Source organism: Trachurus japonicus, chromosome 22, assembly GCF_045865225.1.
Source record: "Trachurus japonicus isolate A0001 chromosome 22, Traja_1.0".
NCBI lineage: Eukaryota > Metazoa > Chordata > Actinopteri > Carangiformes > Carangidae > Trachurus > Trachurus japonicus.
Genome location: NC_140928.1, coordinates 24,389,526 through 24,407,648, shown reverse-complemented (window position 1 = coordinate 24,407,648; position 18,123 = coordinate 24,389,526). Strand labels below are relative to the sequence as shown.

Here is an 18,123-nt window from a genome sequence, read left to right as displayed (position 1 = left end):
ACCTGCGCTGATTTGATTTAGTTTTACACTGCAAGTCTGTTGTCTTTAACTTTACACACATAATTACTGTGACGGTGCGATGGGCCCTGAGTTGTCATTATTTCATGTTTTGTCTTTGTAATCACTGACACATGATAGAGTTAGAGTGATTGAATTAAATTGAATTGAATAGAGTTCTTCAGACTTTCTTTGAACAAACATCTATAAGACGTCAAAGTGTTCAGAGAGAAAACAAAACACACGTCCACATACCCAGGACGGATGTGATGATGATCAGGCAATATCAGTGAAAGCTCCAAAAATAACTACTAAATGTAACTGATCATAAATAAAGGTGATGATTATATACTTCACTACGTGCACTCTCGCTAAGTGCTAGTGCTGTCCCGATCCTCAGGATGTTAAGTTGAGGGACAAGTTTAAGAGCTGTAGCCCTCAATATTGAGATTCTCCGACACCACCCTTTACTTAGGAGCAAAGGCTACCCGGTAAGTATTTTCTTTGTTAATAGAGATATAAATATTACCAAAACCACTGTATTATCTTAGTTTAGGCCCATTTTATGGATTATTTACCTCATTGTTGCATAACATTTATTTTTTATTTTACGATCTTTTGTCAATAGCCGGCCAGTGGGGACAAGCCATGTTGCTATCGTTTAGTTACAAAACGGTCATTTTTCTCGGTTGTAATATAGTTGTTGTTTTATCAAGATACAGCCTATGTAAAATGTTTGCGCCGATAATGTTATAAGATGACCGGGCTAATAGCCCTTAACACTTTGTTTAGAGGGCTACTAAGATTAAGGGTTGAGCTTAAGGAATTCACCCAAAATGTGTTCAAACCGTCCAATGTAACTTCCTTTATTTCTTATCAATCGTCGTCTCACCTTCTTGCTACGCATGTAGCTGAGTCGTCCCTCGTGAGCGTCGGGGTAAGTACAGAACAGGTATGTGGTGATGGCGTGCTTCAGGAAGGAGTCGCCGAGCATCTCCAGCCGCTCCAGGTTGAAGCCGTCGCTTGCGTTGGATAGGGTCAGGGCCTGGAGGATGAGGCCCGGGTTGGGCCCCAGGCTTTTGGGGGAGTCTCCCGTCTGGGCTCTGTGCTGGGGGCCAGTGGCGAGATCAAGAGAAGGTGCTGTGGGAGCGTTGGGACCCGTGGCTGCCCATATGCAGACTGAGGTAGCTTTATTTGTGTGGTCTGAGGTCCTCCCAGGTGTACATTCGTCACTAGGTTGAGGAGGACTGGAGCTGGGCTTCTTCAAGCTGTGAGAGGGCTGCACAGGAACTGAGGTAGTGGTTTGTTTTGATTCAGAGCTCTGCGGCCCAGGAGAGCTGGGCTGGGAGCATTGGCAATTGTCATGTTGGTGAAGGTGCTCGTCTCGGTGGCTGCTGTCGTCGCAGTCGGCGACAAGGGCGGTGCCGTTAATTAGGTTCCTGGTGCGGGTGGCGGCGTCTCCGGACGCGGGGGCCGCGGCGGGCCCCTGCTCCGGCGGGGCAGAGTGGTGACTGCTGGGTTGTGTCGGGGGACTGTGGTCGGGGGTTACAGTCTGTTGGTGCTTACAGTGACCGCCCCCATCCTCGCTGCAGGACTCGGGACAGGAGATGAAGGTTTTGCTGTCGATAGATCTCTTCCAGCCAAAGTCCAGGTTTGGATACCTGCAGCACACAAACAGACCATCCACACTTTAGACAGTTGAGAGGCTTGTTTGGTTGAGCTTCATGCTGAGGTATATTTAAATTAATGCGACAGCCACATAGAAAACTTCTCTCTTCACTGTAATGTAAATCACATCTAGAGGGCATGCAGACTACGCAACAGCGTTTTTGGGGGGGTGAAAACAGAATTTTTCGGAAACGGGTCCCAGAGTGGGAAAATCTGATAACTTTTGTGAAATGGTGAGCCACACTGCTACGGTATACAGTTTATGGACGTAACGTAACAACAGCTGACCACTGTCGGCCCGTCGGACACTGAAACTGAATTGTGCCCGTTAAAGGGACGATGAGAAGTTTCAGAAAGCAAAGTGATTTCTAACTACATTTCCCATGAGCCTCAGCACGCAGTGAAATTCTTGGACCAGCGCAAGACGGATGAAAGTTAAAGTATTTGCGATCCGGCAGTGTTATTCCCATGACCCGCCGGGCAGTGTCTGAGAAACCAGGAAACAAGGAAATGCTGGGCAAGTCAACCACTAAATAATATCAAATTAACTATAAAATGCAGAGACTGCTTGCAGAAAATCTTCCCTCGACAGGAACGCGCATCAGCGTTTTTTCATGAATTTACCTCGAAAACAACTTCTGTTGTTATCTCATAGCGTGGTGAATGTGCAGGTCACAACTTGTCCACGAGAGCGTTTTGGAGTTGTTGGATTGTGCATTGTAGTGATTTAGTTAATTAAAAATAAAAGACAACAAAGTCAAATCTGACTTTCCAAGGATGTGTGAATGTGTCAATATCACAGTGATCAGTGAGAGCTGTCGGGACAATCATGGCTACAATGTAAAATGGTAACTGCTAATAGCTAACTTGGCACCCTCGCCAACAGTGTCAGCTTGTCAAAGTGCAAACAGCGAAACATGAGGGCTGAGGTCAAAGCTGCTTTCGCATGATGTTGGCAGACCGGGGAGAAGTCACACCAGATTAACAGCTACTTTTGTCATTAAAAATGTGTAGTTCGTAAAACTAGATACAAATAAACGGCGTCTAGCTCCTGTGAGATTTTCTAAATTGCATTTGTGTGCTAATACTGGATTATATTCTGATGTAATGGTGGTGCATTTACAGCCATTTTGCTGAAACTCTGTCCATGTGTCTGTCAGTTCACGGCATATTAATTATATCTCTGACTTGGAATTCAAAGTCTTAAGTTTCTCCAGACAACATGCTGTGAAAACATCACCTTGTGCCCATGGAAAATGGACGAGCCAGAAACTGAGGTCAGTAGATGAATCCATTAATGAAAAGAATCATTAGTTGCAGCCCTGTGAAGTCAGCGATGGAGGATCATGAACAGCAAGACATTTCTGTCAAATCAAACCAACCTCTGTGTTGACCTGGCAACTTGTTTTACACACAACTATCAACACAGGTCACAATTAAGTCAAACGTTTACTGCTGCCACATGGAAATGAATCCAGCCATCTTAGTTTGTGTACTTTTAAAGTGAGCATTATGGGAAAAAACATCTCAAGTACTTGTGGGTTTTGTGCCATGGAGCTGCCTGGACCGTGGGTAGGAGATTCATCAACTGATAAGGTTGACAGATTTTAAAAGGTCAGCTGTTGTTGCTTCCAGATTCAGGAGTTGTAATAACTGTAATGTTCTTATTAGTTCGCTGTGAATGATTCAGTGTTTTATGTGGTGTACGTGGAGCAGGAACCTGAAGTCGGGGGGGAGGGTCTGGGTTCCGACTCCAGCTTCAGTGGCCGTCTGGGATCGGAGCTCCTCGGCCGTCAGGAGGCAGTGGAGGCGGTAGAGGATGCTGGGTAGACACACTGCTTTCCTCCACAGGGAGGCGGGTATAGGGTGGATGGCACACAGCTCTGGAACCAGGATCTGACAAACACAACACTCCTGTGAGACTGGGGCTGTTACAGTCCAGAGACAACAACATGATCTGGGCTTAACTAATATCTTTTTTCATTTATAAGACATTTTGGTTAGATCAGGTGTCAAGCATCAAAATCTTCTCCTGGGTGTGAGGGGAAAACATAACCTAACAGCAGTGAACAGTCCGATGCATCTGAATGATCTCTACAGCTGTAGCAAAAACACCTCAGATAGGTGAAATAATGAAGTGAATGAATAAACACACAGTCATACAAAGACTGAAGAAACTGCATCTAAATCAGATCTGGGGATACACACATGGTCAGCAGGGCAGAATGGGGTGTTGACCTGAGCTTTACCTGTTTGTTCTGCAGACTCTCCCACTTGGCCTTCCTCTTCTCTGCACTGCTGAGGGGCAGAGCTTTGCCCTTCTGGTTCAGGTGCCGAGGGGTCAACAGGTTCAATCTGGAAACAAGAGGAGCCCCAACTTAATCCATGTCTAAAGACTGTATATAGAAATACTGAGAAATACTGACTATGTACACTGTGACTTCATGATACAGTGCCGTGAAGTTTGGTTGGTGCTCAATCTGTTTCTCTAATGCCAGAGTGCCAGTGAATTTTCGACACAAAACCAAAAACCCCTCAAAAAAATTTACTCAAATTTTCTAATATTGAAACGACAGGACCAGTACATAATTATTCCATAACTTCTTTCTTGTTAACACCTGATTAGTTTACAGCTACGTTCGACTGCAATGACTCCTGAGCTGCTGACCTGGAGGAGGTGTGGTCTACATCCAGGAGCGGCTGGTTCAGGTTGGACAGGTCCAGGTTGTACTTGGTTTTGTAGTACTCAGCGAACGTCTCGTATTCCGGGGAAGGAAACTTGCTGAGTGGCGTCAGGTCTGTGTACACGTCAGCTACATAGAAGCGATGAGGCTGGTCGAAGTTACGATACCTGGGAAGAGGACCAGTGAAGGTTATTACATCATACAGAAGATCTTGCAGATTGATTTCTTAGCAAAGGTAAGTCCAGTATTGTCATGTGGTGCGGCGGTACCTTGGAATGATGACAGCATCCTGGTAGTCCTCCAGCTTGAAGGTGAAGGGGTTCTGCTTGGTATACTGAGTGGTAGGAATGCCAGTGCGGGCCTCAGATTTCTCAATGTCCTCCATGAACATAAAGTCCATGTCGAGTGTGTTAGAGTCTCCAACTGATCAAAGTGATGGGAAAAATGGGAAGAACGTAATTAGTTAAAATCAGCAGTAATATGCTCTTTCAAAAAGGTGGGTTTTCAGGCCACATTTAAAGGGATAGTTCAACATTTCATTCACCTCGCTATGAGATAATAACAGAACGTTACGAGACGGAGTTGTTTTCGAGGTTAATTCATGCAAAACCGGTGATACGCGTCTCTGCATTTGCCTAGAAAACAACTCTGTCTCGTAACGTTCCATTATTATCTCATAGCGTGGTGAATGTGCAGGTCACAACTTGTCCATGAGAGTGTTTTGGAGTTGTTGGATTGTCTATTTGATGAGGGAAATCAAGAAATTCCATGAGCCTCCGTAGCGTAGCTCTGATCAGCTCACGGCTTCTAAAAATAGCTTGCACCGACAATTAAAGGTAACGAACCTACTCCTAAAACTATAAGGATTATGGCAATGGGCCAATTTGCCAAAATGTTGAACTATCCCTTTAAAAGTGTCCACAGTCTGTGGTAAACATGGTAACATACAGCCTGCCCAGCTGCTGGTGTACTCACCAACATTCAGAGGTAGAACGAAGTAAGCCGAGTCAGCCAGCATGGGCTTGAACTCCAGTGCAGGTTTCTCCAGACGGAGGATGTGGGAAAAGATGTACTGGTGCAGGCGGGTGATGAGGTCGAGCTGGGCGCCAGTGAGCGTGAAGCCGGACTTCTGCAGCTCAATGGAGATGGTCACCTCACCCGAGCGGGTGTACACCGGGAAATGGGGGATCTGAATCAGGAGGAAAGCATCGTTAATCATCAGTGACCACCTGAAAATAATCAAAAACATCCAGAGTGAATAGAGGAAGGTCTGAAGCCGAGTGACGTACTCGAGGTATGGGTTTGGCAGTCAGGATGCCGAAGCACCTGGTGGTGTCCTCCGGTGGGTAGAGCTTCCTTCTGCGGAAGTTGAGTTCATCAGGGAGAGGGGTGGTGAGGACCATCCCAATCACATAGAGATAGTAAGTCTGTTCTGGCACAGCGTAGCTGTCCCGCAGACACTCTGGTATCTGGAGAGGAGGAAGAGGAGATCTCAAACATCTGTAAACAGTTGTAGCGTATGTATGTAACAGAAAAAAATGTGTCATAATTTCTGTGTGGTTCTCTGTGAGACAAGAGGATTCTCTGTGACTTTACTGAATACTATGATTATATAAATGATAGCAATTCTACCTCTGACATTGTTTGAATGAGAGTGGACATGTAAAATCAAATCAGCATTCACAGAGTCAGGCTTGACAGTTACTGTTATTTGTATCTATTTGTTGTAAATTAAATTCTCTTTTTTTACACAAGTGTCTTGAGTTATGTTGAGAGAAAATTGTGAGGATTGTGGAGTTGAACAACTTTCTGTGACAGACAATAAAGGTCTTTTAAAGTTAAGTTGAAGTAAGTCCAACAGCCTGAGGTATTTCAGGGAGAAGTCGTCTGAATGTTGGCTTTGGTTTGATATTCCACTAAAGGAGTTCCTCACTACCTCATTGTCAGCATCCAATGAGGCAGTTGACTCTAATTGTAATAGATACGACCCCAGCAGAGCGGCTTTCTTACGGCTTTAGGGTAGCACTGCCTCCTCTTGGTAGAGCCGGGCCGGCCTGGGACGCTGGTCTCCTCTTCATCGTGAAGGTCCAGCTCCTCCTCGTACTTAACCGTCTCCTTCCCCACTGGCATCAGGTGATCATCCAGCTCACCTGGGAGGAAACAAAGTGAGACAAACAAGCTAAAAATCTACGCAGGCAAAAGCTCTGTAGATGCTGACGGTAAATATTAGTTGGTTTTTACCTATTTTGTGGAGTTTCTCACAGCATACTAGTGCAACTGCTTTCTCTGCCAGTCTGGCACAGGCCATAATGGGGCCCTGTGAGGACAGACACACATCCATCAAATAAATGACATCAACATTTACAGTTTTATGATTTACATCCAAGTGGAGGCTGATGAAATCAATCACATTAATCGTACACATTCAGGACACTGAGTCAAAGCATTAAAATATAAATTAAAATATTCACGCCCTCACCTTAACAGGCGCTCGCAGAGGGGAGTTGATGGGTAGGTAGAGTGTGGACTGGGAGCGTCCATCTCTCGTCTCCATATTTTTACATTTGGGCGCTAAGTGGGTGAACGGGTCGCTGGGCAGCCGAGCACAATACCTGAGCACCAGAGGAGGAAAAAGATGTGAAATTAAAACGTCTGTTTGATATTTCTTTATGTTTTAGGCGAACCAATGACTTTGAAGAATCATATTCGCACCTGTTGATGTGTCCAATGGCTGTGTTGATGGTGACCCGTGGACCTCCATCCTCAGAACGGAGCACGTAGGGTGGGAGGATGTTGTCGTCGTCCAGGACCTGCTCCACTTCAAACTCACTCACTTCCACCGACTTTGAACACTTGTTCCTTAAGATCTGCTCAAGAGATAAAGGATTATTATCAATAATTCATTCCCTTTCCACTATTCATCTACTCACATAACCTTGATTATAAATTACTCCTGACCAAAGAAGAATTGCTATAACAATTTAATCTCATGATTAGAAGTGTCCAAAATGATCATGGTTATCTGTATTAACACAGCACTGTTAAAGGGATAGTTCAACATTTTGGCAAATTGGCCTTTTGCCATAATCCCATAGTTTTAGGAGTAGGTTCGTTACCTTTAATTGTCGGTGCAAGCTATTTTTAGAACGGCGGAGCAGAGCCGTAAGCTGCTCAGAGCTACAGTATGGAGGCTAATAGGAATTCTTGGTTTCCCTCATCAAACTCATCAAATACACAATCCAACAACGCTTTCATGCAAATTCATGCAAAGCCACAGATGTGCTTTCCGTTGGGGGCAGTTTTTTGGCAAGCAGTCTCTGCATTTGCCTCAAAAACATTTCTGTTTCGTAACGTTCCGTTATTATCTCATAGCGTGGTGAATGTGCAGGTCACAACTTGTCCAAGAGAGTGCACCGACAATTAAAGGTAACGAACCTACTCCTAAAACTATAGGGATTACTGCAATGGGCCAGTTTGCTAAAATGTTGAACTATCCCTTAAAAATAATTGTCATTCAAGTTTTACCATGTAAACCAAACATAAATAATTAGATGCATTTTTGTCTGCATTTAAATATTAACACTGCCAACACATCTGTGTCACAGAGTAGCAGTGCTGGGTTTACCTGTTGCAACTCTGTGATCAAGTAAACAGCATGTGACTGGGAGTCTGTTTAAACAGCAATACTGACTGTTCAGCATTTTTACATTGATTTACCATGAAATATATAACTGTAAATCCCCAGCGCTCACTAACTCACAGCGTACAAAGAGAATGCGTCACCTTCTCTATGGCCTTGTAGGTGGTGAGATCTTCCTCGAAGGCTTTGGTCCTCTCGCTGTCGGCCAGCATGATGTAGTTGGAGACGGGCGCCCGGGCTCTGCCTTTGGACTGGACGTAGGACCTGTACTCTGTGGGCAGGTCGAACCGCACCACCAGGTTACACTTTGGAATATCCACACCCTCCTCCACGATGCTGGTGGCGATGAGCAGGTTGGTTTCATGAGCCCGGAATTTGCGGAGAACCTGCGTGAGGAAGAAGAAGAGAGGCTTGTTTAGATTGAACCGCCTCAATTATTAAAAAAAAAAAAAAAAGTCCCACATCATGAACAAGGATGTCAGTACCTCCTCTTGTTTTCTGAACTCCACCTCCATCTGTTTGTTCCGTGGCTGGTTTTTGCCGATGCTGTGGCCGGTGATGAAGTTGCTGCTGATGTAAGCCAGCTCTGGGTCCTGCTTCCCTGCCTCTTTGATGAGACTGACGAATAAACACAAGGTGAGTGTGTGTCAACGATTACATATTGGAAATCACAAAAAAGTCCATCTGAATAAGATGAAGACGTGGCCGTACCGATTGAGGACAACAGCGGTGTAACGCCTCTCCACAAAGATGATCCCACACAGGATGTTGGTGAACGGTGAGGGGAAGTTGGCCTCCGGCCTCTCCTTGGCCTCCACCTCCTCGTCTTCATCTTCATCCTCCGAGTCGCTCCAGGACACGTAGTTGTCCTGGTTGCGGTTGTTGTACCACTCCACGCTCTCAAACTGCTGCCGCTCAAAGGGCTTGTACTCATGCAGGATCTCCAGCAGCCGCAGCACCTTGGGGGTGACGAACTTGAGGTCCAGCGAGGCGGGGGAGAAGTGCTCCTCGCAGAGGGCGTGCACTTTACGCAGGATGGTGTCGGTGAAGAGCAGGAACTTGCGGTTGAGCTCTTCCTGCTCGTGTTTGATGTACTTCTGGAGCTCCCGGACCATGATGCCCGCTGCCTTATCTGCACACCAGGGCCCCAGCACCAGCAGCACGGCCCGGCAGTCACTCAGGACCTGGAGGGGACACAAACAGTGGAAACAGAAGCTTGATAACTTTTCCCTCAATTTAACCCTAAAACTAACTTGTTTTAATAAATACTCATTTTGACCCTGCCCATTAAGATAAGAGATAAGATGCCTTTATTGTCACTGTGTTTAAAACACAATGAAATTGCAATTGCCAATCACAGTGGTGTTTCGGCACAACACTGCACAAGATTAAAAAAAAGGTTAAAAAAAATAATAACAAACGTAGCAGGTCATGAGATAAAGTGCCGTAGTGCAGAATACTGCATTAGTAGGTGCTGGTGTTATGGTGATATGTTGCACGACTGAGTCCTTATTCTAGGGCTGCCATTCCCACTTAAAAAAAGCAGAACATTTGGCCTGTTGTTGACCCACTGGGGGTTTCTGATAATACTCCATATTTATAAAACACAGGAATTTATCACTCAATATCAACATGAAAAAACAGATTAAGGAAGAATGGTGACATGGAATTGTATCAGCCTATTTTATCAGCTCTGATTACTTTTTAATATAAATATGTGATGATCATTTTGAGTAGTTTCAAACTCACAAACTGAACATTGTAAACTCTTTGCAGCCGACCTGCAGTACCTTCACAGCCCACCAGGAGGCAGCAGCTCACATTTCGGGAACCACAGCTCTCAGGGCAGTTGTTTTTTTTAACCTAAGCTTTTTTCCTATCAAGACATCACTGAGAATATTGTCATTGGCACTGCTGTCTGTTCCTGTCACTACAATTAACACAGACCAACTCATCTCTATGAGTTCAGATCGTAACAGTTTTACTCTCATTTAATTTGCATATACAAACATCTGACTGCCAAGAATGAGCCTGAATCACTCAGCTCAGACACATTATTTGTAGCTGAGGGAATTTACTGCAAACAACAGAGGTCAATCAGTGTTCATTTACTTTAATCTTTGTTGTGTATTCCTCTTAAGAAACAATGTCATTCTTGTATTTTATCAGATTAGAAACTGAAAAAATAAAGGATATAGGCTAATGTCTGCTCTCTAAATCACAGCAACAGCTATTAAAAAACTGATATTGACCATTGCCTGTCATCTGTGGCCATTTCTGCTTCAAGTTAAAGTTTTGCTAAAACGGAGCCACTGATCAAACCGAGCAGAATATCGTATTGCTCTGACCTGTTTGGAGATGAATGTGGGATCGCGATCCTCTCTGGCAACGGATATGTTGCAGTCGTTCAGGAAGTGGAGAGCTTCGTCCAGCTCCACCTGCAGGCGCGAGGAGAGGCCGCTCTTATCCGAGTATGGGCCACAGTCCAACACCACCTCTCTGGGCTGAGAGGCGTATCTGAAACGAGGGGGACACACCCAACACGGGTTAGTTCTCAGCACAGACCTAGACTGTGTTTCAGTCATCATCAATCACTTTATTAAGAACACCTGTACACCTACATATTTGTGTATTATTCAACCAGCAGTGTATAAACTGCTGTACATCCAGTGAGGAGCTTAAAAGGGACAGTTTAACATTTTGGCAAATTGGCCCATTGCCATAATCCTTATAGTAGGCACATGGAATTTCTTGGTTTCCCTCATCAAACTCATCAAATACACAATCCAACAACTCCAAAAACACTCTTGTGGACAAGTAGCTCTGAGCAGCTCGCAGCTCTGCTCCGCCGCTCTAAGAAATAGCTTGCACCGACAATTAAAGGTAACGAACCTACTGCTAAAACTATAGGGATTATGGCAATGGATCAATTTGCCAAAATGTTGAACTATCCCTTTAAAAGCTTCAGAGTGAACAACTCTTGGATGGATGGAGTGGAAACCACATCAGGTTCCACCTCCTATCTCTGAAACCAGAAACCTGAGACTGCAGTGAGTGGATACAGATTCACCAGGAGTGGATAGATGAAGACCTGCTCTGATGGATCTGGATCCAGCAGATGCAGAGTCACAGTCTGAATCCACTGAGCCAACCTCCTCTGTGTCAGCAGTCCAGGACATGTTTTTTGACTCACTTCTGGCTTTAATACCATTACCAATCGACAATGGTTTGACAGGAGAGCTACGCAGTGTTAGTCTGGTGTTTCTAACAGAGTGTACTGTTCACCCAGTGTGAATAAATTGGCTCGTAGTACCTGTCCAGGACCACGAGGTCAGTGGCAGTTTCAGCATTGCTGTTCAGGATTCTCTCCAGATTCTGGATTTTCTGCTCCAGTTCTGACGGGTCACATTTTCCATTGAGGATGGAGGCAGTGAGTCCCAAGATACGAGGACCGGATGAACAGCCTTCAAACAGCTGCAGAGAGGGAGAGAGAGAGAGGAGAGCTGCTTCATTCACCCGTCCATTACATGATTATATGAGTGTCTGGAGGATGAGAAAAGACGAGTTAAGCTTCTAGACCAGATCCTCACCTTCATTATCTCACAGTAGGGGTGGTCTGTGATGGCCAGGTGACAATCATCAAAGACCACCAGGTTGATTTTAGATAACGGTAAGATTTTATTCCTCAGAACGTGCAGGAATATGTGGCAGGTCATGACCAGCACCTGTACGAGAGAAGACAATAACACATTTTACAGTGTGATTATGAAGAAGGTCAGTGAACATGTAGAACTGACTGTCTGACCTACCAAATGACTGGTGGGCTAAATTGTAAATAAATAAATAAATAAACTGAACAAGCACTGTTACAAGAGAAAAAATATTAAATCGATTTTGAATCTCTAGAGAGAGAATCGCAATTCTAATGCAATCGATTTTTTTGCACACCCCTCAGTGATGGAACCTGAGATGTTTCTGCATCAAGGATATTGAGGAAGTGACATGTTGATGAAAGGAGACACTCAATAAGCTAGAGGTTTCAATGCACAGGCTGTGGTAGATGTTATATCATGGTGCACCTGGCTGCTGTCAACTGTAAACAGCCACCTGTGTTGAAGCATCATCTCATCCTCCCGTTAAACCAGGGATAAAATGTGTATTGTCACAGGACAGAGGCACAGAACCACGGGTGATAAAAGTCGTACCTGATTCTCGATTATCTCTTCACTCCACTTTTGGTCAGTCCATGCTGAGGTTTCCCCCAAATCTGTGTACTCTCCCACCTGGAGGTCAGAATGAGTCCTGACTGCAGCTGCTTGCTGAATCACAGACAACGCTGGACAAAGTGGGAAAGTTCAGGTTAAATTCTTTAATTTTTTATAGAGTACGAAGAATAAACCACCTGGTGGGAACCTCTGCGGCATGGCATGTACCTGTGTTCACCAGAAAAACAGTCCTCTTCGCATTTTCTTGGTAATGTCCACGGATTTGGTGGGAGAGCTCTTTTGTTAGAAGTACTGCAATAAAGGTCTTCCCTGAGCCAGAATTCAAGCAGACGATAGTATTATGTTCAAGAGCTGCTTCAAGAAGTTCTACCTGTGGAGAGGGGATTCAGGTTTAGAGACGGTGGACTGATGGACAGAGACAAAAAAAAAAAAACTGAACATTTGTAGACAACTTGTGAACACATGGAGGACGCCTCCTTGCCTGATATTTCCTAGGTGTATAGATGTTGTCATGTATAGCCTCCTGCTGCCATGGCAGACCGAAGAAAGGCCCCATGGGTGACGTAGCAGGGGTGACAAGCTGTAAGCCTGCCATGCTTCAAAGAGGTGGAGGTGAGGGGGGGCTGGGCTCCTCCAGTCGTCCACTTTATCTCATTTCATTATCCTCTTCCTTTCAGAAGTTCACTGGAGGAAGGAGAGGAGGATGCAGCGTTAATGTACAATATAGAGCAGATGCTATGATGGACATTAGCCTCACATTTCCTTACAATGTGATAGTTTTCATAATTGGAGAATGGAAAATGGGCTGGGTTTAAAAAAATAAGTTTCCCAATTCATATTAATCTTCTTTTGAAAGATCCTATATCGATTCATAGAAATCCTTATATTGATCTTTTAATGTATGCCATTTCCTGTTTCCTATCCTGCCAAGATCTGTATAATCACGGGAGACTAACAGGACGAGATCTTGCTCATATCACTTTCATTACCAATCAAAATTGGTATTAAAACTGAAATATCCTGAAATGAATCATGTTGAATTGAATTAGGACCTTGTGAATCGTAATTTAATCGATTCACTAAATCAGTAGCGATTCCCAGCCCGAGTTATACAGGTTTGAGAACTGCAGAGCTGCGAGAGTCTGACCCTCGTTTTACTGCTTTGCTTGTTACACATCGTTTCTGGCAAATGACAAATAAAACCGCTGCTTAACGCAAGATACAATAATATATATCATGAAAACAAAAGAGAGAGCTCAGAATTGGAGTAAAACAAACAAACAACAAAACACTGGACTCACTACCTCCCAATTATTTCTTCCACAATCCAGCTAAAATTCCTGGAAATGTGGTTACACTTTCCCCCTTGTGAGTTACAGTGTTGAAGAATAGGGCTAGGAGTTTGGAGTCTGAGCACAGAGCTTTGTATAAGTTTAGTTTTTTGCCAAGTTATGAGTTAGACCAGAGGTGACACAGCTCCTGTGCAGCTCTCTGGGAACTTGTTAAATTTGTGTCATTTGTGAGAAGAGATGTATAGATACTGTATACTTACAGGTAGTACATGTGACTTTTTGAATAAGCAGACACTTAATCTGGGCTTCATGATAAAATATCTCTTAATCAACCCCTGATGCTCCCCCACATTGAAGTGGGAATAGACCTGTCAAACCGAGAACAAGGCAGAGAATTAGAACCAGGATCGCTTTAGTCATCATATGTTTGGCAACAACACTCTAGTGAGCTTGTTTGCCAGAGAGACTACTGTGCCGATTATGACACAGTGACGATAATGTTACAGTAAGGCTTCGTACCTCTGCGCAGATGGGAAGTGGCAGGAACAGTGGCTGGATCGTCCGGCCCTGCAAAACAAAAAACAGACACATTTGATGTTGGGAGTCACACAGAGCAGAGGGAGGGAGGAGAGGTCCACCCTTGGAGTAAGACAGGCTTTTCATCCCACAATCACCACCATTTCACACAGCTCTACTGTGAAGACCCCACAGCTGTAACCAATCTCAGCAGTCAGCCTGTTAAAAGCAGGCCAGAGTCTTCATGTTAATGGAGCAGCTGATTGGAAACAGAGCAACAATCTGATGCGCCGATGATCTGGGGAGTTTCATCCAAGCAAACAAGTTATTCAAATCCACAATTACATGTTGATCTGTGCCAAAGGGGTCAACAGCTCTCTGATATTAAGAGGTGTTTCAAACCAGAAACAGATTAGTCCACTACTTTCAGTACATCTCATATGCAGGGCGACATTTCCCTCGGTTCCTTTTCTACCGTTCGTTTTGTCCTTCTGTTCAATGTGGGTCAGTTTTCCTGTTGGGGACACACCAGGGAGGCTGTCTGTGGTCCCATGGACCTGAAACCTCGTGAACCACTTTCATACCAAATTAGAAGTGATTAACAGACAGTTTTCAACGTGGGTAAAAGCATTCGATAGAACTCAACTGGGCCCTGTTTCCCCCAGTGTTTCCTCTACATTCATTTAGGAGTGGCAGGCCGCCATTCTTAAATCCTAGCCGCCGCTCCTTCAAAAAATGTTTTTCTTTAGTCGCAAATACACCACCGCAACATATCTCCACCTTCACAGCAGAGTCCTGCACTGGGTCGAGTCCTAAGGTAAACTACAGATTATCTTGCTCAGTACTATCTACTCTTTTGCGGGGGGGGGGGGGGGGGGCTTGAGAGTGCGGCCTTGAAAGTGACATCACGTCAAGCACCCAAGAGTGTGGAAAATAGGGCAGAAACTTACCGGAGAAAAGGTAGACTTCTTAGCTAAAGATAACTCCTTTTCTTTTAGATGCTAAAACAATGTAAATCAGGGTTTCCACTGCCAGTTACCATTACGTTGCATGGCCTTTCCACTACACAGTTACAGCTCTACTCGACTCGGTTTAGGTCCTTTTTCATCACAGCTGAGTCCTTCACAGTTCCTCCTCAGCGGGGGCGGGGTCGATATCACAGCGGCTACAGTCGCGGCGCCTCGCTCTCTTTTTTCTCTCCTCTCCTCAGCTCCAAACTCACTCGTCTACTTTGATTCTTGTCGGACATCACGCTTGAGTGTTAGTGGAAAAGGACCATAAATAATAACCCGCCCTGTTTATCAACATAATACAGTATATAGATATAACGTTGTTATAAGGCAGGGGAGGATTGCCACACAGTTACCGCCAATACATCAAAAAATCCTAGCGGAAACACTGGTTTCCCCTGCCAGTCAACTTTGTCTTCCTGTTCAGAATGAGGACATGCAACTGGAAGGAGTGATGGCATCACATCCACTTATGGAGAGCACACACAGACACAGGGTAGGGAAAACTGCTTTCCTACATGCAGACTGGTCAAATGGGTCTAAAACAGTTTGAACCTCCATAGAAGTGATGGTGTGTTTTTAAATCTTACACATCACAGCTCACTTTCATCCCCAAGTGCAGTGCAGCTACAGCGTTTCTGGTTGCACAGGTCAAAATTAGCAAGTTCAGTTTATATCCAGGTATGAAACGATATAGAAATTTAGTATCACAATCATAGTGACCAAACTGATCATGGTTATCAGGATTATCACTGTGTCGTTTAAACAAACTGAAATTGTTCAACCTGAAATCATTTAACCATGTAAATAATACCTGCATTCAAACAATAACACACCCACCAACACATCTATGTCCAACGGGACCTCAGACATGATAACATCCAGCTTCTGTACTCAATGTGAAACGGATCTAGATGCATTCACTGGCGTTATAGGTATTTATCAGCAGTGATGTAAACAGAACATCCACATTATCCTGCTCATCTTTGTGCCTTTTTTCCGAGCTGTGACGGTTTATCAACCACACCAACGTTCGAGCTGCAGCAGCCTCACAATAAGTTTTAAAAACACTCCGTCACCAACTGAAGCGTCTGGCATGGAGAGGCCGACCCACAGCACTGTGTGTGATGACGTTGGTCCCTGCAGCTGTGTGTCTGTGAAAGACAGACTGGTCTGGCAGTGTATGAAGAATCAATCTCTGTATTTACAAATCTTGCTTTGACTTGCTTTATTTGGTGTAGAAGAGTATTCACTCTTTATTCTGATTGCACTAGTGCACCAGACCTTTTCATTCAGTTACCTTTAAATTGAAGGATGGATTATAATGATACGCTTTTAGAATACAAAGATTAAACCAGTGGTTTCAAACCTTTTTGGCTTTTTGTACAAACAGTAAGTAGTCTGGAGTTAGAGGTCAACTGATAATGGACTTTTTAAAGGTCGATATAATAATGATGACAGTTTGGATGAAGAAAAAGCCGACAGACGATTGATCAGCCAATACAAAAAAAAAAAAGCACATTACATGTTGGCAGTCCAGACAGCTCAGTCAGTCAAAACATGAATTACACAACGCATTTTAGTCACAATAACTGCTTTTGTCCCCCACTGTCTCCCCTTGAAAAGACCATGACAACACAGACAGCTCAGCTGCAAAAAGGAAACAGTTTCAGTATTTAGTTTAGCAGGCAGCATTAATGTGCACCCTGTTTAAATATTATGTTCTCAAGTACACAGTGGTGTTACCCTGTGACCCTGCACCTGTGAAATCAGTTAACAGAACCAGTGAACCACTGGAGGACAGCTACTTCCACTCTCACTCATTTGATGACTACTGTATTTCTCTGGCATCTAAACCAGCAGGGCTCCTGCTACACAATCTCCCTGTATGGCAAGCACTAGCGGAAGTTTATCCATTAACACTCCCCCTAACAATATCCTACTTTCATTTAATAAATTGTGCACATCAATGGAAACGTTTGCATATTGTGCATCTAACTGGAATGGTCCAGCTGCAGCACTGCAGACCCTAGAAATCACACCTTCAGACTGCGGCTGATAGCATAGCAGCCCAAACCCCGACCACACGCTGGCAGCTCATCTTCCTTCATTTTTGAGCTGCAGCTGCAGCTGGATATTCTTGCATTTGGCGCACCAGTACCAGAGCAGCTGTATGCCAAAGACTGCCAGTAACAATCAGACAGTGTTATATCACCAGTTCAGCCAGTGCATTATTGCATTTAGGCATTTGACAATAAAACAGACTATAGGCGCACCGCATTCATATGACGGTAACAAGTGCCATCAGTCAAGGGAACACAAGTGACATGCCGTGAAACATCAGGGTTTCCATGTGAAGCAACAGGGGAATCAACCAAACACAGAGAATTAACTCAACTTAAACAGCAGTTGCAAACAATAAGCCAATCAATCTCTGTCACCTGAACCTAGTGTAGTAACATCTGTTCTTCCACCATATGCAGATAGCATGAGAATCAATAACTTGATACACACTTTTCCGTGTCAGCTCTGACCACAATGCACACTGTATCTGCCCAGGTTCTCTGCAGGTTTACTCCATAACAGACATGACAACATTATATAACATTAACAAACAAACAAGTGCTGGTCTGGCAGAGGCTGCAAGAACTTTGACCCCCAACACTGGCCTTAAATGCCCAGTTTTTTTTCACACCTGGGGGGGGGGGGTGCTCACAACAAAACAGACCCCCACTATCTGCCATTGTCTCAGGTTTATACAAGGCTTTCTGTCCATGAAGACGAGGAAGTGTCTCTGACAGCTGCATCAAGTGAGGCAGCTGAACACAATGTCCAGATCATCAGCCACAATAATACATTTTCAATTCATCATAGCCAGTTGCAATCTATAACCTGCCTGGACACGGTGCCAGTATAATAGTATCATTACAATCCACTTAAATACAAGCATAGACTCGTCTGTGGTAATTAGTAGCTGGGCAGCAGGACACTGGATCATTCAGCTTTAGTCTCTAGCAGGGACCATGCTGACTAACATTAGCGGGCTAGTTAGCAACTAAGCAGCTCAAACTGTGCCACACTTTTACAGAT

General features: G+C 44.3%; 1 protein-coding gene across 1 annotated transcript in view; it reads right to left on the bottom strand.

The window, feature by feature from the left end:
- dicer1 (dicer 1, ribonuclease type III) overlaps window positions 1-18,123 on the bottom strand; it is a 29,159-nt gene that overhangs the window by 10,160 nt on the left and 876 nt on the right. The window contains exons 2-23 of the mRNA XM_085768336.1: window positions 14,027-14,074; window positions 13,768-13,875; window positions 12,697-12,899; window positions 12,423-12,585; window positions 12,195-12,325; window positions 11,580-11,714; window positions 11,303-11,463; window positions 10,338-10,506; window positions 8,701-9,173; window positions 8,475-8,607; window positions 8,133-8,375; window positions 7,062-7,216; window positions 6,829-6,961; window positions 6,591-6,666; window positions 6,360-6,499; window positions 5,639-5,818; window positions 5,325-5,538; window positions 4,619-4,772; window positions 4,334-4,516; window positions 3,915-4,020; window positions 3,386-3,561; window positions 890-1,658 (exon numbers count right to left, since the gene is read on the bottom strand). Of these exons, the coding sequence (XP_085624462.1) occupies window positions 890-1,658; window positions 3,386-3,561; window positions 3,915-4,020; window positions 4,334-4,516; window positions 4,619-4,772; window positions 5,325-5,538; window positions 5,639-5,818; window positions 6,360-6,499; window positions 6,591-6,666; window positions 6,829-6,961; window positions 7,062-7,216; window positions 8,133-8,375; window positions 8,475-8,607; window positions 8,701-9,173; window positions 10,338-10,506; window positions 11,303-11,463; window positions 11,580-11,714; window positions 12,195-12,325; window positions 12,423-12,585; window positions 12,697-12,810 (4,008 nt within the window). The 5' untranslated portion in view covers window positions 12,811-12,899; window positions 13,768-13,875; window positions 14,027-14,074. The remainder of the gene's footprint in view (window positions 1-889; window positions 1,659-3,385; window positions 3,562-3,914; window positions 4,021-4,333; window positions 4,517-4,618; window positions 4,773-5,324; window positions 5,539-5,638; window positions 5,819-6,359; window positions 6,500-6,590; window positions 6,667-6,828; window positions 6,962-7,061; window positions 7,217-8,132; window positions 8,376-8,474; window positions 8,608-8,700; window positions 9,174-10,337; window positions 10,507-11,302; window positions 11,464-11,579; window positions 11,715-12,194; window positions 12,326-12,422; window positions 12,586-12,696; window positions 12,900-13,767; window positions 13,876-14,026; window positions 14,075-18,123) is intronic.